The following is a 20,389-nucleotide window of genomic DNA, read 5'->3' as shown; positions in this document are numbered from 1 at the left end:
GAAACCACTACAAAAGGACACCAATAAGATGAAGAGACTTGCTTGGGCCAAGGAACACGAGCAATGGACATTATACCGGTGGAAATCTGTCCTTTGGTCTGGAGTCCAAATTGGAGATTGTGTGCATTTCCCACCGTAAAGCACGGAGGTGTTGTTATGGTGCTTTGCTGGTGGCACTGTGATTTATTTAGATTAAGGCACACTTAACCAGCATGGCTACCACAGCATTCTGCAGTGATACACCATCCCATCTGATTTGGGCTAAGTGGGACTATCATTTGTTTTTCAACAGGACAATGACCCAACACACCTCCAGGCTGTGTAAGGGCTATTTTACCAAAAAGGAGTAATGGAGTGCTGCATCAGATGACCTGGCCTCCACAATCACCTGATCTCAACCCAATTGAGATGGTTTGGGATGAGTTGGACTGCAGAGTAAAAGCAGCAAACAAGTGCTCAGCATATGTGGGAACTCCTTCAAGACTGTTGGAAAAGCATTCCTCATGAAGCTGGTTGAGAGAATGCCAAGAGTGTGCAAAGCTATCATCAAGGCAAAGGGTGGCTACTTTGAAGAATCTAAAATATATCATATATTTTGATTTGTTTACTACATGATTCCATATGTGTCATTTCATAATTTTGATTTCTTCAGTATTATTCTACAAATGGAGAAAATAGTAAAAATAAAGAAAACCCTTGAATGAGTAGGTGTTCTAAAACATTTGACCGGTAGTGTATGTCAAAATGAAACTCATCCTTGCAGCAAAACAATTATATCAACAGTGCTAACGTCCAGCTTTCAAGTACCAAGTCCATAGAGCAGCAGGTTACACATCAGTGAAAATAAGAACTCTCCTAAATCTGTAATGCCAGATTCGCTTGGAGGCCAATCCCTTTTTTTTCCCATTAGTACATGTGTCCCATGATCTGCCTGACAGAGGCAATGAAATCACAACTCAAAGATCTCATCCTCTCTTTCTCTCAGTTTCTTTGTGCATTTGGTGATGGTGAGGGGCACTGCACCAAGTATGGCTTGCTGATGCATTCTGGGAGAGGTGACGACCGTGGCACTGTTTGACCTTGTAAATCGACGGTCTGTTGTCTTGCTGGTACAAGCTGCTTCCAAAGATGTCGATCTGTGATGGAAAACCCCAACAGGTGAAATAAACAGAAGCTTGACAAAATCATTAAATGAAGAGCTAAGCACATAATACAGTGTTTCCCAAACTATGGGGTCACGAAAAAAACATGAATACTTTGGTTTTAACTTGCTGTTGCCGCTAGATGCAGTTCCAATAAACAGAACTATTTCTATTTTCTTCCTACAAATATGTCTCCATCTTTTGAACCGTTTAAGCTTCAAAATATTATGTCCCCATCACTCAAATATAAGACTTTGTTTCGCTCTACAATGACCACAAAGGAATCATTAAGAGTGGACAAGACAAGGAACTAAATCAGACTTTTTTTTCCCTACCAAGATCATACAAAAATATTGCCTGATCATCTTCTGAACTTCCCAATACCTTTCTGTTGCATGTCACTTCCTTCAGATTGAAATACTGTCAAAAGTACTGTCAGACTGATTTGCAATAGACTGTCTTTGCCCCAATTAAAAAATGGAAACATTGGGATTACATACCTTTTTTTTTACATCGTGGGGTGGCACTTTTTTTTTTTTTTCCCATAATGGGGTCACGGGCCCAAAAAGTTTGGGAACCCCTGATAATAACATGCTATTGATGTCATGACATTGACACCCTACATGTTTAAATGGATATTAGCATTTCATCAAAGTTAAAGCTGCAAACTTTTTGTGCAACTGACCAAATTCAAATAGAAATGTGTTATAGATCTGTCTTTCTCATTGAAAGCAAATCTAAGAAGCTGTAAATGTGTTCTTTGTTAACTATTTCTATGCTTCCTTTTCTTAAATTTCGTATTTGCATATTTTCTCTTTCGGTTTTGTACACTATATTCAAACAGCTAAATACAATATTTTTGGTTATGGAAAAGGCATTTCACAGGGGTTAAGATGGTACAATGATTCTCCACACTATACTTGCTTGTTTTGTCACAAACTGAAATTAGGCAAACTATTGGATTTTGGTGGAGCGATTTCTGCATAGTGCATCTTTCAGAGCTTTAATGTAAACTCTCAGACTGACCACTAGTTTATGACAGGACATAATAGTACGATATGAAGTTATCTGGGTGAATTTACCGTTTTTCTCCCTCTTGGCATCTTTTCACAGCTGCTTGCTTGGACTGGCTGATCATACGATCCATCCTTTTTAAGAAATTCATTGGAGAAAGTTCCGATATGACTTCTTGTGTCTTTTCAGAGTTGTTCACTGGCTTCCCATTTTGAGTAGAGCGTTCTTTACTTGTACTGTCCTGTACCTGGCCTGAGTCCTTCTCAGTCACATCTACCCCATTATTAGCATCACTGTTGTAGTCTGACAGCACAGGGATAGAAAGAGACTTCTTTATGAATATTGAGTCATTCGTGTACAGTCTATTTGCTCTTTTGATTTGTTCCATCTGTTAAAAAGAGAAAATTGCAGAAGATGTGGGTTTATGAAGGTAAACAAAGTTATCACCATAGCAAAAGCCTACAAATTGCTAATTTTGTGTTGTCATGCAATAAAAACTCCTCATTGACAAACTGTCTGCTGGGGAAACATTTCAAATAGTCAAACATTTAGGAAGAATGTCAATGCCATTGTCTAGCTACTCACAGATACTCCATATTTCAACGCGAGTCCTTCCAACGTCTCTCCTGGCTGAACTTGGTGTTCAATTCGTCTTTGTCGTACCGGAGAAAGGTTGGATTGAACAAGACTGCCGTATGACCTCGTCCGTTTATCGCGAAGTAGACCGCCTCCACTGGTTGAAAGAGGAGCCCGTTCCCCGTGGAACATGGTGGAGCTTGTAACTGGTAAGCTAACTAGCAATAGTTTGCCAGCTAGCTAAATCGCCTACCATGCGAGTATACAGCTAGAAAACCTGTATAATCGTTATTGTAGGGAGCTGCTTGCTAATAACATGAGTGTTAAAGTGCATGTAGCTAGTTTACCTTATCCCGTCGACTAGTTAGCTTCTAAACAAAAACACTTGCCATAAAGATTTATTCAGTCAGCTGCCGTGGTATGACCAACTCCCATAATTCCTCACTGAAAGCAGGAAGTAACGTTAGCTAAATTACAAACGGTTTTGAAGATGTTTGGAGTAGCTAGCTATTAGCAAATAAAGACCTTCAGCTACCAAATATATTTAGCTAAACCTAAATGTCGTTTAAAAGAGATGGCAATGATCAGAGTCAATTGTATATCCTCAAGGTAAGCCATCTTACTAGTTGTTGCTTACATAAATCAGTTTGTACGCATGGAGCAGCTTGTGACCATACATAACTGATTCTAACGTTACTTTAGCTAGCTACATGCTAAAGTTTGTCATTTGTACTGTTTCATATAAGCTAACTAAGTATTTAGCTAGTTAGATAACGTAGCTAGCTAACGTTAATTATTTATTTCCCAGAAACGGCGTGTTGCAGATCTCCTGTCCAATTTCATTCCAGAGGATGAGGCAGCCTTGATGAAAAATGGAAGGTGAAGCACCGGCATCATTGCTATCAACTGGAATGAATCCTTACCCAGATCTTACTGTTCTTTTAATTTTGCAGAGCAAGCACTTATCATGAGCATCTGTATTTTTTCCTAATTCCCTTTCAGATACACCTGCCTTGTGTGTTCATACCGCCCTGTTTTTGATACAGTTGACATGCTGACAGTACACAGAAAGGGGAAAAGACATCTCGAAGGTGGTACATATGATCAATTGTTTTCCCAAGCAGGAAGCTATATCAAAACCATCTGTGAAAGCTGAATGTACCTACACTAATCCTTTCTTTGCCAGGGATGAAGTGGTTTTATGGAAAGAAAACTCAGCTGAAAAATGAGATATCTAAACGAAAACATGAAAACTATGTTCAAGCTGAAGATAGCCAACAGGTAAAGCTATATAACTAGCTAAGTTACTCAGTGAAATATTTTGTCTTTGTAAACCTGAGGCTTTAGACTAGTGTAAACTGGAGTGTTGACTATGCGTCATGTTGTTTTTTGTTTTCCCCATAGGAGCCCTCTAGTTCTGCCCCCCTGTTGACACAGACACGTAAACTCACCCACCACGCCTTACTGAAGACTGTGCCATACAACAGTTGTCTCAAAAAGACCAGGTACTCTATGCTGAAAGTGATACGTTATTGTGAGTAGTACCCTACACATCATTACAATCACATGTTCATAGACCCCTTTTACATGTATTTCCAGTACAAAGTCTGAAAAAGGATCAGCTAGTTCCATTCCAGACTGTGACATCAGCCCCTCCAACACAAGACCATCATCACCACATCAAACGTCAGTGGAGACGATAAGAGATACAGACATCATGTCCTTACCCAGTTCCAACAGTAATACAGCAGGTAAAGTCTAGATGTATTGTTAATAACATTATCATATTACAAATCTATAATGATTGGTCTCCCCTCTAACCCTTTTGTTCAATGCCGTTTATCCTCACTAGTCAATCAGGGATCGTGTCCAATCGGGAGAAATAAGGAAGTGTGTAAGGAGTCTCAGCCAACAGCGACCCAGGAGTCGGAACCTATGACAGCTCAAAGGAGGAGAGAGATGGAGCATTACCTTAAATTGAAAAGGTACTGTGTAGCTAGAAAGTCTTGACTCATTCAGCTTCACTGCTAATCTGCATTTGTCATTTAATTCAAATTTCTCACTGGCTTCATGCATATTTTAAGTGTTGTTTTTCAATAGTTGTTTTTCAAATGTGAAGGCTGCAGTTATGTAAGTTCACCACCAGAGGTCAGTATGCCATAACTTTTCTACCATCTCTCTTTCACTTTCTGCCTCAGTGCGGGATGGCTGCAGGACAGGAGTGGCCAGTGGGTAAAGGATGAGAATGTGGAGTTTGATTCAGATGAAGAGGAACCCTCATTGCTCCCATCCTCTCCCCCCACTGACTCAACAGAGGGCTGACCAGATGAGCAGCAGTGACCAGACCAACACCACCACCTTCCAACAATCCCTAGCCCTTTCCTCAAACCCTGCCGCTGACACAAAGGTCCCGTTTGGACATACATCTGTTGACTCAACAGTTATGAAGTGCACTCTGTTGCGGTAATGACAACACTATAAGAGCAGTACTAGATCATCTTGAACTGCCTCCACGCTTCCTTTGTTCCTTTGAACTGCCTCCATGCTTCCCTATCTCAGGGAAGATGCATTGGTGCTTGAGACAATGTTTGACTGATTCTCAGCACCCTTTGTGTTATTCCGTTTGCCCATTTTATTTAGGTCCAACACCTCCCCTGTTAAGGCTAAGCTTCTGTGAGTTTACCATAAATCAACAGCAGATAGGACAATATTACTGCTAATCTTAGTAGTGGAGCCACCGGTTAACATTCTTCAGAAGGTTCTCATTTGTGACTCACCCCTAGACCACTCTATATATTGGATAACCTAGAGAAAGGGGAGCGTGTGGACTTAACGTGGGTTAGCTTTAAATGATGACGTTAAAGTGTGGCAAAAACTGAGTACCTGGTCATTATTTTTGAGCTCAGTGCGTGACTGCCACAAGACGTTTGGAATGTTTGTTGACGGTTTTTAGCTCTTGTGTCGATGTGTCATCAAGACTGATGATGTTATGGAGTTAAATTGTCAATGCAATAAGTCATGTTGATTCTATCATGTTACTTGTACTTTTAGAGACTAAACAAATCAGTTGTCCTCCACTGCTAATTAGCCACAATGTTCAATGTCTGTTTGAATAACCCAGATACAAGGGAGTAAAATAAAGCATTACTGAACTTAGAACTGTATACCAGGTCAGTCACTAAATACCTTGCATGGTACCCTACATAACTATAAATACACATGCATTTTACTGTGGCTGAATGATCAAAGGGGAATAAATAACCCCAGGAATAGCATCTGGTATGGCAATACTGACCTTAAATCATTACAAGCCTGATCCCTGTGCCAAATGTCACTCTTTATGGATGTAGCCGTACCACTGCAATCAAGGTTTCTAAACCCGTCTCCCATTTATTCAAAACCTGCTAGGTGACATTTCTTTACAAGAAAGTATAAATGTTGCTTAAATTGAGCATGATAATCAAAACACATTGCTTAATACAGGTATAAAATGAATGTGTAAATGGAGAATAGAGCCACTCCAATGCTATGAAAATCCTCAGAGGTTAGCAGCTGTTTGGTGAGGGTTCATGAATCTCCTTGGGTGCATATGGGTGCCCCCTCCCCTTCAGACCCTTTAAAAGTTGGTATATTCTGGGAAGGGTAACTCAAGCCCAGAGGACTAGGTTACATTCCCAATGGGGGAGTAAAAATAGGTCAGGAGGTTTGGGGATCCGGCAGGCTCAATGAGGTATTGAATTGTTCCGATTCTCAAGATCTCGGAGCACACGGTATACTCTTGTATCTGCTTGTACCTTGTGTCAGCTCTGAATTTTGAACCATGGAAATTATGAACGTTGAATATTATGTATGTTCACATGAGGTGATGAAATGGCAAAAATATCACATTCAGCCCATTAAAACAATTATTTAAACATTTTATTTAAAGTATTTACAGATTTTCTCTTCCTAGATATAGCACCACCACCATGTAGGAATTCAGTCATTTTCTGACTGTGTTTTCATGGCATAATGTAGAAGCATAAACGACACTTTACAACGCTTTTTTACAATGATTTTATGATGAATTCAATGGTCTACAAGAAGCTGTTTGTGGTTAATGAAATGAAAAGCTTGGACACAGACATAGAAATGAACACCCGGCCTTGTGAGGAGCACAGAGGGGTTGTAAGGGTTTGTTGCGCCCCATTGACAAAGCTAGCGCAAAGCTGTCAATGGCAGTTTGAGTTGTTAGGTCCAAGGGGCTGAATTGATAGGCTAGCGTCTTGTGAGCGCAATCTTGTTGCTTCACTCTCGTCTCATCTTACTCTCTGTTGACGAACTGGATAGAGAAAGAAAAGGGACGATATGAGTCAGCCAGAGTACATTATCAATGGTCAACCGAAAGCTGAACTACCTCAGTAACAGGTTAGAACATGCAGAACACCTAGGACAACTAAACATGAACTGAAAATAGCTCATCTGTCATTATGTCAGAATTATAGCCACTTTCTGAGGGTATTATAACAGGCTCGTCACAAAAAACCTAACAAGAAGAATGTCAAGCGCTTTAAAATTGACGAAGCACAACTGAAATACAATAATTGACAGTACGCATGCATTCTCAAGACACTCACTCATGTCGTTGTTCCTGGTGATGGCGATGGCTGCTCTAGCCCGAGGCCCCTGCTGGGTGAAGTGGTAGCCAATCTTTACGATGCTGGAGTTGTTCTCCAACATGGTGGCAATCTCCATCTCACAGGAGTCCCCCAGTTTCTGTCTCTATAGGAGTGGGGTGGGTTAAAGGATGAAAAGGACTTCAATAACCATAAACCACACAAAATCACAGCATTGTCTTGTTATAAATGTATCATTGTTTTTTCTCTCCAAAGTCTTTTAATGTCTCTTGAGGAATTTGTTTTATATTCAGTTGTTTGTACAGCAGACATACAGTATGTAGCACTATTCAAATGTATGTATTCATACTACAGCATACTTTCTGTATGGGTGTCTGACCTGGTTGTCAATCTTGATCTCAGTCAGTGTGGTGTTGTTGGCCATGGCCTTGACGATGGCATTCATGCCCTCGCAGGTGATGAAGTTGGACTCGATGTTAAGACTCTGCAGAGTGGTGTTCTCCTGAAGCATCTCAGCAACAGCCTGATTCACACACACACACACACACACACACACACATCCACACGTATGTTACTAGAGTCACATTCATTAGTAGCAGGGGATAAATTACAATAAGGATGTGAAAATGAAGGTTCTTTGTAGCTAGTCTGGGGGAGAAAGATGTACTCACATAGGCCACGGGGTCGTTGCTACGGGTAGCAGCAATGCTCAGAGACTCCACGTGAGTGTTGCCCTTCATCGCCTCAAAGATCTCTTTCAGCGTTGGGATGGGAATGTCCTACAGGACAGTCAGACGTCAATCACTTTATGCTGATTCAGTACGCCATAACACACGAGGCTACACGCTACCATCAAGTGATCTCATCCTCCATTGTAGAATTGGTCACTGTGTACGTTCAGACCATAGGATCTAAAGCCCACTAAGCTTCACCTTGATGTTGTTGAGGTTGACATCAAACAGGCTGCTGTCATTTTTCTGGATCTGCTGAAGGGTTTCCTCCACATTTGTGGGGTTGGGGGGCTCTTCTGGGAAGATCTTGAATGCATCTGGTTTTACTACACCTAAAAGCACAGGAGTATCACAGGTTAGTGTAAGAATGTCCTAAACATGTAATATACTGAATACCGTAGTAGGTATGTTCTGCTCTGCTGGTCAACCTCTTCATACGTACTGTTGATGCCCTCTGTGTTGGCGATGGTACCAGTGGTGCCCAAGGCGTCGTAGTACTGCTTGTTGCTCATCAGTGTGTACATTCCCAGAATAGCTGCAAAGAAATGGGACTGGTTTATATATCTGTAACTCTCATTCATCATCCAGTAATATTTCCTCAGTTCAACATAATTAATGGTAGCTGTCAGCGGAGACCTTTAGCATGTTATTGCCCCAGTAAGTAATCACAAGGCCTTCATTATAACTAAACTGAGAGTGTATGTGACTGCAATTATTTATGAGGGCATTGTTTTGACAGGCAGGTCTCCCAATCTCAATTATACTCTACATATCTTCATGTAGAGAGGTGTATCCATTTCAACAACTGAATTGTACATTTACAGTATACACCCAACACTGTGCAGTACATTGTATCATGAGGTACAGTATTTACCATGTTATGCACGTGCCTACTCTGTGTGTCTGCTTGACCAGATAAAGACATTGTAGCCTTTCCTCAGTTCTTACAGAGAGAGCTGCAGTCACTGTCTCTAATCTCAGTGCCTCCAGGCCCTAAGGACGTTATGAAACCAAACATTAATGCCAGCCATGCAGACACACCAAGCCCAATGTTATTCTAAATGAAAATGGGCCAACACATAATGAATGGTTATTTGGCCCCTCATTTAGATGTATACATAGACATAGAGGCCATTGTATTGTTCAGTTTGACAAGTACTTTGAATTCCATATATGCAGGTGAGTTAGCTCAGCTAAGCACTGCTAATTTTACAAGACGGGACATAGAACAATGGGCTCCTAAAAATATTGGACTGGAGCCGCTGTTGCTTTGCTCAAAACCCCAGTAGAGGGCAGCACTTTGAATATCTCTCTCACAGTCTCATTACAGACGGCCCCTCGCCACCAAACTGTGTCACACACCAACTGCTGTGACAGCAAACCCCCACCACCCCCCCGCCCACGGGCTCCGACCTGGGGCAGGCTGGGAATTATGGGAGGGAAGGCCTTGTGAGGAGACAGGGATCCAGAGACAGCTGGTCTGGTGCAAAATGTACCAATGTCACCCGGCTTGACTCTACAGTAGCTTTACAGTACATCCCAGCCTCTCAATAATAACAACAATTCCCCAAATACTATCAGTATTATTAAGAGTGAATAAAAAGCATCAATTAAATCTCAACTGCCTGAGGTCCCTCTCCCACCCTTGCTGCTGGTGGAGCCGGCCAGGCAGCTATGCTATTGTGGACTCAGATCCAGCCCCAAACAAAAGAGCGACAGAGGCTAACGAAAGTTTAATCCTCATCTGGACTCCCTCCAGGGTCAAAACTGTGTTCTCAATGAGGGGGTTAATGACAGGCTAATCTATGTGGACACACAGTCCCACTCCCCAAACTCCCCCACTGTCACTTTCCAGACGCCTATGTTCTGTGGCTGTGGCTCTGCCGTTAAAGGAAAAGCAGTTAGGGGGCCTGCCTCTCGGACTGAGGCAGGCCTGGCTCCCCTGCACCATGGGTGGATACGCAGTGGGATTTAACTATCGTGATAAACAGTGTTTGTTCTGGGCCATACTCTGAATGATATGTGAATAAGGGTGTTATGGTCTCATATGGTTGTGTAGCTCAAAAGAGGCTGAGGCGTGAATTCTCATCGAAATAGATATCATTTGGAAACAAAAAAATGTACTGTGTGTTTTTTGGGTGAAAATCACCTATATCAAATTGAACCATAAATAACTTTGTTGTTTTGAAACAATGTCAGAGAGCACATTTTGCAGATGCAGTAAATGATGAAGTCCTTGTTAGGCATTGATATGAAGTAAGCACAGTGTGAGTGTAAAAACAACCAACAAATCGGGTTGGCACTGTAAGCGTTGACCGCATGAGACCAAAATATCTGTTCGAGCATTTGACATCTCCATTGGGGTATACATGAAAAAAATTAAAACATGTTGATTCAATTAATTGAGTTTAAAACAAGGTTGCCTCTTGTTTGGTGTAAATTGATATAGTACCTTTACCCAACAGACAAGTCCCTCCCCATCCCTCTTTCCATTCCTCCCTTCTTTTGGTGGCTCTTGGCCAGCTTATTTTTGTGTTGCTGCTGAGCGCAGGGAATTGGAGCCCCCCATGCCATGTCCCACATCCCATGTCTCTGCATGTCTGTATGTGTGGGATTGGGTCTGTGAAGCACTGGAACAATAATATTATGGATCAATGAGCAATGGAATAATATGGGCCTGTGACAAAATAATAAAATAGGCCAGGGTCACTGTAAACAATTGGGTCACAATACACAGGGCCGGCCCCAGGCATAAGATTTTGAAAAAGGTCAAGTTTTTGCTGTGAGCCAATGGGGTAACCAAGGATAACCATGGGCTGTTTTCTCCCAAAGCGGGCGGGGCCACAATGTTCTATCTAATACCAGCTGGGAGTATAGGGCAACATCACATTGAAACAATGTAAGGACAGAGAGGGATAGGGCGGCAGGTAGCCTAGCGGTTGGGCCAGGTAACCGAAAGGTCGCTGGTTGGAGTCCCCGAACCAACTAGGTGAAAAATCTTTTGATGTACCCTTGAGCAAGGCACTTAACTCTAATTGCTCCGGTAAATCGCTCTGGATAAGAGCGTCTGCTAAATGACAAAAATGTAAAAAATGGATAGGTTCTCACCTGCGATGTCACACATCTCAGCATCTGTGGCATTCTTCAGAGCCTCCTCCAGCTCAGGCTCCAGGGTGATCTGCTCATGGTCGGGGATCTTTCCATGGCCCTCCTTAGGAACAAACGCTCTCCCTGGAGAGGGACAGAGAGAGAGAGAGAGAGAGAGAGAGAGAGAAGAAGGAGAGAAGTAGAGAGAGAAAGACACACATACAGAGGGACTGTCAGGGCAACTAGTATCCAAGGGGTCATGAGCAGACTGTAAACAAACAGTACCTATAGCACCAGGGGAAAACCTTTGTTCTCTCAGTATGTATCTTGTATCATATAACATTCTATTGAGATTCTAAAGAATGACACGATTGTAATATTCCCCTTATGGTGGATTTTTCTTTGTTTTGGTAAAACAATGATTTGGATTGTTTCTGAAAACACTAAGAAAGCCCTGGTTTATATGGGCTTTGTGAATAAACTCCAGTAAACTACATTTTCTATTGTATAATTGTATGCATCTCATTTCCATATCAATGTTACACAAACCGCAAAAATTACACTTTTAAGTCACCACTTATCATTACTTATTCATAAAGTTAAAAACATTGGATTGTTTTTCAATTTAAAGCAGTGGTTATGAAACTGTGGGTCGGGACCCAAAACCCACTCATGTAAGAGCCCCCCCCCCCCGATGTAGTGTGGAGTAGTGGAGTCAATAGTGTTGTTCAGTAGTGTAGTGTACCGGACCTTTCTTCTCGCCAGTAAAAGGCACCAGGTCGTCTCTGTCCTCGTGCTCCAGAGCTGTTTTCTCTAAGTGATCCAGCAGGGCGTCACGGTCAAACGCCCCCGTTGGGCTCTTCTTGGTCTGGTCACGCTGGCGGAACCCGGCTGGCAGGATGGCATTCTGGGACAGAAACAGTAGGGGTCAGAGGGCATGTGTACATTGTACAAAGAGTTCTGAATCCTCTGGGGTTCTAGTAGCTGGTTGTGTGAGACTGTGGTTTTTGAGATGTTGGAAAAGGGATTTATACGATTTGTAACTACAGTATAAAGCTACGTAATCCCCAGGAAATTCCTAAGTAAGTCTTACAATGTCAGAGAACAAGATAACATGGGGATGATGTTATTGGCAGTGCCTCAGTTGTGTTGGTGTTCTGTGTGTATCAGTGAATCTGTTGTGTAAGGTACGCCAGGATTGTGGGTTCGGTTCGCAGGGCCACCCACACGTAAAATGTATGCATATATGACTGTAAGTCGCGTTTGGATGGCACATTATTGTTATTATTATTATTATACTATGAGCCTTGTGGAAACGGCTGGAGGTAGGGCTTTCTCCTATAGAGCTCCATTTTTATGGAATGGTCTGCCTACCCATGTGAGAGACGCAGACTCAGTCTCAACCTTTAAGTCTTTACTGAAGACTTATCTCTTCAGTAGGTCCTATGATTAAGTATAGTCTGGCCCAGGAGTGTGAAGGTGAACGGAAAGGCTGGAGCAACGAACCGCCCTTGCTGTCTCTGCCTTGTCGGTTCCCCTCTTCCCACTGGGATTCTCTGCCTCTAACCCTTTTACAGGGGCTGAGTCACTGACTTACTGGTGTTCTTCCATGCCGTCCATGGGAGGGGTGCGTCACTTGAGTAGGTTGAGCCACTGACGTGGTCTTCCTGTCTGGGTTGGCGCCCCCCCCTTGGGTTGTGCCGTGGCAGACATCTTTGTGGGCTATACTCGGCCTTGTCTTCGGACGGTAAGTTGGTGGTTGTAGATATCCCTCTAGTGGTGTGGGGGCTGTGCTTTGGCAAAGTGGGTGGGGTTATATCCTGCCTGTTTGGCCCTGTCCGGGGGTATCATCGGATGGGGCCACAGTGTCTTCTGATCCCTCCTGTCTCAGCCTCCAGTATTTATGCTGCAGTAGTTTATGTGTCGGGGGGCTAGGGTCAGTCTGTTACATCTGGAGTATTCTCTTGTCTTATCCAGTGTCCTGTGTGAATGTAAATATGCTCTCTCTAATTCTCTCTTTCTTTCTCTCTTTCTCTCGGAGGACCTGAGCCCTAGGACTACCTGGCATGATGACTCCTTGCTGTCCCCAGTCCACCTGGCCATGCTGCTGCTCCAGTTTCAACTGTTCTGCCTGCGGCTACGGAACCCTGACCTGTTCACCGGACGTGCTTGTTGCACCCTCGACAATTACTATGATTATTATTATTTGACCATGCTGGTCATTTACGAACATTTTAACATCTTGACCATGTTCTGTTATAATATCCACCCGGCACAGCCAGAAGAGGACTGGCCACCCCTCATAGCCTGGTTCCTCTCTAGGTTTCTTCCTAGGTTTTTGGCCTTTCTCAGGAGTTTTTCCTAGGGAGTTTTTCCCAGCCACCGTGCTTCTTTCACATGCATTGCTTGCTGTTTGGGGTTTTAGGCTGGGTTTCTGTACAGCACTTTGAGATTTCAGCTGATGTACGAAGGGCTATATAAATAAATTTGATTTGATTTGATTTGATTTGATACCTCAGTCTTTGAGTCCCTGGAGTTATCCTTTCTACAATTAACTCCCTTATTTGCCACAAGGGGCCCTCTGGGGCCCTCAGTACCTCGGGGTCCATCTCCAGCAGCTCACACTCCAGCGCCTCTATCTCCTCAGGGCTCATCCCTTTGAGGATGGCATCCTCGTCGATGTCCCGGGGGTCGCTTTTTGACATATCTGCAGGCTGGCTGGGCTCCTAGCTAGGGTCACAAACACACCACACACCCCTGGGGTAGAGCAGGGCACTTTCTGTGGGGAGAAGCAAGAGAAAGGAGAGGATGCACTTGTGAGACAGGGATACAGATTGGACAGATCTTGACAGATATGACCTCTCAGATAATAATAGTGAAGGATACTATGTGTTGGTGTCCTATTAGGACTAGCCAGTGTGGCAGAACCTGGGTAGCTAGGCCTTAAGCACACAAACTATTTTCATTTACTGTGTCTCGAGAGCAACTTATGTGTCACGACTTCCACCGAAGTCGATGCCTCTCCTTGTTCGGGCGGCGTTCGGCGTCGCCGGTCTTCTAGCCATCATCGATCTACTTTTCATTTTCCATTTGTTTTGTCTTCCCACACACCTGGTTTCAATTCCATCATTACATGTTGTGTACTTAACCCTCTGTTCCCCCCATGTCCTTGTCCGGAATTGTTTATTGTAAGTGCTTGTGCACGTATGCTGGTGTGTGATGGGTTTTGTTACCCATTGATTGTTTGTTCTATTTTACGGTGGTTTTTATTATTAAACTGCTCCGTTGGAACACAGTTTTTGCTCTCCTGCGCTTGACTTCTCTGCCGCCAGTACACACCCTTTACATTATGATCTCCATTGAGTATTATTGTTGCCAGTCCGCAGTGTTGCCTCTGACGGCATGATGGTAATAATAACTGTATTTCCAGTGATAAACACACATTTCCCTGGAGAACCCTGCTGTCCACATGAATGCACAAATAAGCACTGCCATAACACACAAACACTGCAACATTTTAACTAGGAGCACTCCTTTTTTCTCCGGAAACTGAACTGAAATGAACACACTCCTATAGAACTGAAGCTATGTATTCAAAAGGGAGAGGGAGAGAGCGAGGGAGAAGGAAAGAAAATGTGAACGCGAGGGAGAGAGAGAGTGCAGGTTCTTTGCTATTCTTAGTTCCAATATGGTGAGCTAGGGGTTTAGAGTTACAGAGGCGAGGATAGCGGAGCAGAGGGATGCGTTCCCTTATTTATCACTGGCTGACACCCGCTAGCGGCCCCACCCGTATTCCCTTTACACCCACCGGTGGACAAGCCCAGATAGAGACACAACACAGATCTGAGGTCAGTTTCAAGCGAGAGATGAGCTCAACCATGAAACAAACACAAAGCCTTGGCACTCAGTGGAGGAAATACCACAACAATATCATACTGTATATAACTCTGGCAAAACAGGTGACTCATAGGTATGAGTAATGCACCTATCAAGTGTAGGGTCAAATCCATCTACATTTTCAATTTTAAATCTGCATTCCATTTCATATTGGTCTTTTTAGGAAATGCTTTCAGAATTGACCCTAATTGTTGACCCTGACCACTTATAAGGTAAATCAAACACAAACGTTGACCTTTATGTGAAGACCGTACGTCTACCATTGCAACCGAAACAGTTCTATGAGAGCTATTCAAGGGTTACTGAGAAGCCCAAGTCAGTGATTGGCAATTTAACACCCCAAGTCAATAACAGAAAACCGAATGCATCCATCAATAGGAAATCACTGTCCTGAGTGTTGAACACGTCCATTAGCAGCTGATTGTTGTGGTGTCTAACCTTGTTCCTTTCTGCAAAGGTAACAGTGGTGTGCTTTGTAGCCCTTGATCAAGTTACAATGTCAAATGTTATTAGAGCGGCCACACATCTTGTGACTTATTGCAAACAAACACCTACACACCTTGTGTCTAACAAATAGACTGCTTTCACAGAATGCTTAGTCTACCTGTAAATAAGGCTCTGGGGATGACAATACACTTTGACAGAACATCTCAAATTAGTAAGTCTTCTGAGACACACTGTGTGTGTGTGTGTGTGTGTGTGTGTGTGTGTGTGTGTGTGTGTGTGTGTGTGTGTGTGTGTGTATGTGTTGCCATGTCGTAATTAGTGAGCTATCATAGAATTACAGTAAAACATACTCTTACCACAGAAATACTGTAAAGTGTGTGTATAATAACTTCAAGTGTGGCACGTGTCCATGTATGTTTGTGTTCAGTGGAGGGGACACCTCGTCAGCACAGTGCAGCTCTAATGTGTTAAGCCAATGACACAAACACTGGATCAAACAGCTGAGTGTGGAAAAAGATGGAGGTAATTATGGAGCAAACAACTGTATGTACCTTTTAGTTCACGTGTTTCCCTGATGAAGGCGTAGTGCCGAGAAGCACTGGCATTTTGTTTGTTCTCTTGCACATTGCAGGAACAGCTTGGACTTGACTGGATGCAAAAGCAGCACAGCTTTCTCCTTTTCTAATTTGTATGGACAGATGAGGACAAACTTACTCCTGAACGTAGCTCAATGAAGTTGTAACACAATGGGGCAACATTCAAACATGAATCTCCTGATTCAACTGCACCAAAGCCCTTGATCCCATGAGGTTTGTTTGAATAAATAGACTGCATAAACTATCGCTCGGAGTTTTACAACGCCCTGGCCTCAGTATCCAACACTACCAAGTGCAGAGGTTTTACTGTGTATGAATGAGACTATACCGTTTCAGCACAACAAGTGTTCTATTTGTCAGAAACCTTAAAAAGCCTTCTGACAAATGTGCTTGATAAGTGTTCAAGAGGCAGAATGCCATGTTTTGATTCACTGTGTCATTTTAATGCGCTTTTAACCAATCAGAATTCAGGATTTAATGAGCATCTTTAATATTCTGGGAGACGTCAGACTGGAAAGTAGTGCGCACACACCTGTCCATAGTATTCCCATTTGGTTTCTATGGGAACCAACCTACTATCTGAGCGGAACAGTGTCACCTGTCAAAGCCAGCTGGCTCAGGACATTTCTTTCCATCCGGAATCCCAACCATTCCCTGCACCTGGGTTATGCCTGGCTAAGAGATTCTCTTGGGAAAGATAGTTATTTCATCACTACCCACTACTAAACAACATACCACTTCAAGCAGCTTTATCTTAGTTGTGGCCGCTAACCATCTGAGGACTTGGTTAGCAAAATCCCAGCGACCTGTGCCGCTCCGTGGACCTCTGGTTTAGCCAATCAAAACTTCAGGAAATTGACACCTGGCTGCACAGATGTGATATCAACAAAGAGCTGTCAGGTTCAAGCCACACAGAGCACACCTGTTGAGAGGAGTGGGGACCACCAAACTGACGCATCCCCCTATATTCATCGTGGCTTTACGTTAATTGCATGGCATGGTGGCCATGGTGGCCATGATGTCACATGCTGTTGTGTTGGAGAGGCTCTGCTTTTTCCACTGGTGGCATCTGGTTCTGACAATGCTCACTCTCACTTTGTAATCTCGGCTACTCTGTGCAGGTCCACTAAAAGCTTGTGGAGCCTTGGGACCAAATTAAGGGTTCACAAGCTGTATGGTGATGTCCATTCCAAGTTCATGATCCCACAAAGTCCAAGTCTCTGAGAGGTACAAAGTTACAACTCATACAAAACAACTGTCTTGTTGTACAGTCCAAAGTGACTGTACGTACAGACAAGCCACATGACTTGGGTAAAACTGGAAAGATCATTAGAGAGAGGGCCCAAAGTGTCAAAGCAGTGAGTCACTCCTCCGGTTGACACATCTGAAGATTTCACACTATTTGCTGGTTGACTCCTCCAGGTCTTACTGCACAAGTGTAAAATTCCAAATCAACCGCAACTTAATTTTAGCTTCACAGGTCAGCTACTTCCAACGGTGTAAATCTTCCCCGGCTTGTGTTGCGGCCTTCACCCCACACTGAAGTTTCACTCGGAGGACTAAAAGCAACATATCTGACAATATCTTATACTGTCCAACATGGAAGGGTTGTTGTTCAACTGAATTGTGCGGGGAAAAAAGAGGCAGTTACCTGAAAAAATGTTAATGCTCATATTTCTATTTTGCTGAAGAAACTGGTATTTGCCATTCACCATAAATACATGTTTTGATGACAACACATCAATATGGAAGTTTTCATAGCCTGAAAGCAATGAAATTGTTTTTCAAGTACAAACAACTGTTCAGAAAAGAGTAAGAACTATTGAATAGGTGGGAATATATCTTTACAGCAATACAAGGACATTGTAATTCAGTTCCAATGCGTCTCTAAGCTGCCGTAACTCCACATCGTTAGCCACGGTGAAGACACACATTTTTGTGCCTGTTTTAAAGACTTTAGCACAAATCAGCCACAACTGGCCCCAGGAATGACTTGATCCAGCCAACACAGCTATTCAAACGCCATGTGTTGCAGTGAGGTTAGCTGGGAGTGGGGGTGGGGGTGAGGGACACCCTTTCAAATCTACCATCCCCTGAGACAACACCACAAAACTGTATAGTGATAGACAGCTATGAGATGACTTAACCACAGCATACAGCAAAATATCTTCAATTGAGTGACAATACTTTAGCTTAGGGTTTCACTGGACTTCCATAGGAGAAACAGGAGAAAGTCTCTGCATACTTCCAGTCAGATGAACATGTATTTAATTGTGGCTGAGCTTTCGGTCAGTCGACCTTCATCAGAGCACTGGACTCCCATAGGAAATACCCAACTGTCAACTGTCAAAGTCGTGGCCAAAATAATCCAAGGCAATTAGAAGACTAACACACCAACTTCTACAGTCAAAGTTAAGTATTCAAGCAATACCAACATAAACCCAATGTTGGATGAAATGAACCTGCTATAAAGTTGTTCAATTCTAATGTTGTCAAACTATATTCACATACTTGTCTCCCTAACTTTTCTGTCCCTGACACAGTCTCTCACACACAGACACATGCACATTGGGTAAAGCTTAGCCCCAGGCAGACACAGAGAGAGAGAAAGAGAGGGAGAGAGAGAGATTAAAGAAAGGGCCACCCTCATACCAACGGTATCCCCACAGTTGAGAGAGAAGCAGCCTCCCACCTACCTTCACAGAGTTGCAGTGCTGGAGACCTCTACAAGGCAAAGCCTGCTGTTGGAACCCGAGAATGGCGTTTCTCTTTTTTCTATACCCCCTCCCCTCCACTCCCTTCTCCTATCTCCCCCTCCCCTCTCCTCTCTCGCTGTACAGCCTTCTATGCTGAGACAGGGATACTGGCAGCACTTTGAGAGGTCAGCATTTTATTATTCTGGCTTTGCAAGAGCGACTGTGAATCACCGAGCAGAGTGAGAGAGAGAGAGAGAGAGAGAGAGGGAGAGGGAAAGGGAGGAAGGGAGGGAGTTGAGCGATGCCAATGTGCTAATCAGTGCCTCAATTAATAGAGAGCGTGTGTAGTGTAGTAGGTAACAGGGACATCTGCTGGTGCTTTCTGAATCTCTGACAAAAGTTGTAACTACAGCTTATCAAGTTAAGACAGTATACAGTGGTACTCTGTGGTATTCATCATTCCTATCGTACCTTTACTCAACATCTCCATCCCAGACTCCACTTTAATAATAACGCTAGGCTAGGCTAGGCTACCGCATTTAGAGACAACATGTGATTTGAGTATGAGAGGGGCCTCCTTGTCCAATAGGGTCATCAGATGAATCCATGTTACTGACCAACACTGTGAACTTCCAGTGACCTGAAACAAACAGAACATGACATGGAGGAGAGTTCTAAGGAGTTGGCTACCTAAGCGTTAGTGAACAGGTTACATGTTTGGGTTAATGCAAGCTTCACAAAGTAGCTCTAGGGGTCAGTGTTATGGTCAGTTGATATTTTTAGGAAGAGATTAAGGGACAGGATAAGGATTTTAGACCTGGGTTCTAATAACTGTCACTGCAGTCTTTATCTCTTCCCTTATGTAGATATATTCCTTGCCATCCTTTCAAGTTCTTTCATTCGTTCTCTTTGTCGATGCATGTTTTCTTCACTGTGAAGAACTGTGGGCTAAGCACCAAGAACTGTACTGGGCCTATCTGTAAGATGTAATTGCGCCTCTATAAGCTATATTCAGTTGGTTTTGTAGTCTTGCTTGCCAGATTCATGGTTCTCCTTTACAGCAGGTTTAATATCAGGTGGAAGGGCCAGTCTAACAAATGCCCACACGGTGGCAGCACATACTCAAAGTTGAGTGTGTCCTAATTATTCATGAGTTATAAGAGTTAATATGATGCTTCCGGTAGTTTCTGGTATTTGGGGGTTGTTTATGATAGTATGATGTTTATCGGGTTGTTAGGATCCCAACCCAGTTAAGAAAACAACAACATATATGGCATGCTTGACATATTTGTATTGTATGTGCATATCCCACAGCGCACATATGAAAGGGAAAATGTTACTAGACTGCATTCTTCTGTTCCTTATGATTAGTTCTCATAGTTCTCTGCCTTTTTGAATGAACAATAGATACAAAAAAAGGTTGGTTTACTGTTGAATTAAACCAATCATAAATGTAGGGAAACTGCCTGCTCCAAGGTGAGGTGCCATGTCTTCAAGGTTGTTTTCCCAAGCATTTTCTTTGTTGACTTACAGCAGTTTAATCAAGTAACCTGCTACCAAGATATGTGTCTCATCACAGTATCAGTC

The 20,389-nt window shown here is 43.0% G+C and overlaps 3 protein-coding genes across 5 annotated transcripts; 1 reads left to right on the top strand and 2 right to left on the bottom strand.

Annotated features, from left to right (window-relative positions):
* Nucleotides 1-894: 894 nt before the first annotated feature.
* Nucleotides 895-3,153, bottom strand: LOC115179010 (lysM and putative peptidoglycan-binding domain-containing protein 1). The gene is made up of 3 exons (XM_029740374.1): nt 2,742-3,153; nt 2,225-2,544; nt 895-1,136 (listed from the first exon to the last, which is right to left on the bottom strand). The coding sequence occupies exons 1-3, from the start codon at nt 2,922-2,924 to the stop codon at nt 950-952; spliced, it is 690 nt and encodes a 229-aa protein (XP_029596234.1). The 5' UTR covers nt 2,925-3,153; the 3' UTR covers nt 895-949.
* Nucleotides 2,857-5,896, top strand: LOC115178984 (sodium channel modifier 1). Of its 2 annotated transcripts, none has more exons than XM_029740373.1 (8): nt 2,857-2,941; nt 3,541-3,611; nt 3,735-3,823; nt 3,919-4,013; nt 4,137-4,237; nt 4,332-4,483; nt 4,585-4,717; nt 4,931-5,896. In XM_029740373.1, exons 2-8 carry the CDS (start codon nt 3,598-3,600, stop codon nt 5,052-5,054), a joined length of 708 nt encoding a protein of 235 aa, XP_029596233.1. In that variant the 5' UTR covers nt 2,857-2,941; nt 3,541-3,597; the 3' UTR covers nt 5,055-5,896. The 2 variants fall into 2 exon arrangements, with proteins under 2 accessions (XP_029596233.1, XP_029596232.1); XM_029740372.1 differs by lacking the exon at nt 2,857-2,941 and adding an exon at nt 3,179-3,341.
* Nucleotides 5,897-6,770: 874 nt separating this feature from the next.
* LOC115178958 (tropomodulin-4) lies at nt 6,771-18,902 on the bottom strand. Of its 2 annotated transcripts, none has more exons than XM_029740370.1 (10): nt 18,803-18,902; nt 13,764-13,945; nt 11,917-12,073; nt 11,188-11,310; nt 8,522-8,614; nt 8,281-8,411; nt 8,020-8,127; nt 7,728-7,871; nt 7,349-7,493; nt 6,771-7,053 (listed from the first exon to the last, which is right to left on the bottom strand). In XM_029740370.1, the coding sequence occupies exons 2-10, from the start codon at nt 13,869-13,871 to the stop codon at nt 7,031-7,033; spliced, it is 1,032 nt and encodes a 343-aa protein (XP_029596230.1). In that variant the 5' UTR covers nt 13,872-13,945; nt 18,803-18,902; the 3' UTR covers nt 6,771-7,030. The 2 variants fall into 2 exon arrangements, with proteins under 2 accessions (XP_029596230.1, XP_029596231.1); XM_029740371.1 differs by lacking the exon at nt 18,803-18,902 and adding an exon at nt 16,062-16,191.
* Between the last annotated feature and the right edge of the window lie 1,487 nt (nt 18,903-20,389).

This window comes from Salmo trutta, chromosome 3 (assembly GCF_901001165.1).
Source record: "Salmo trutta chromosome 3, fSalTru1.1, whole genome shotgun sequence".
NCBI classification, from domain to species: Eukaryota; Metazoa; Chordata; class Actinopteri; order Salmoniformes; family Salmonidae; genus Salmo; species Salmo trutta.
Note: the sequence above shows the minus strand (reverse complement) of the source record. Positions and strands in the feature narration are given on the sequence as shown.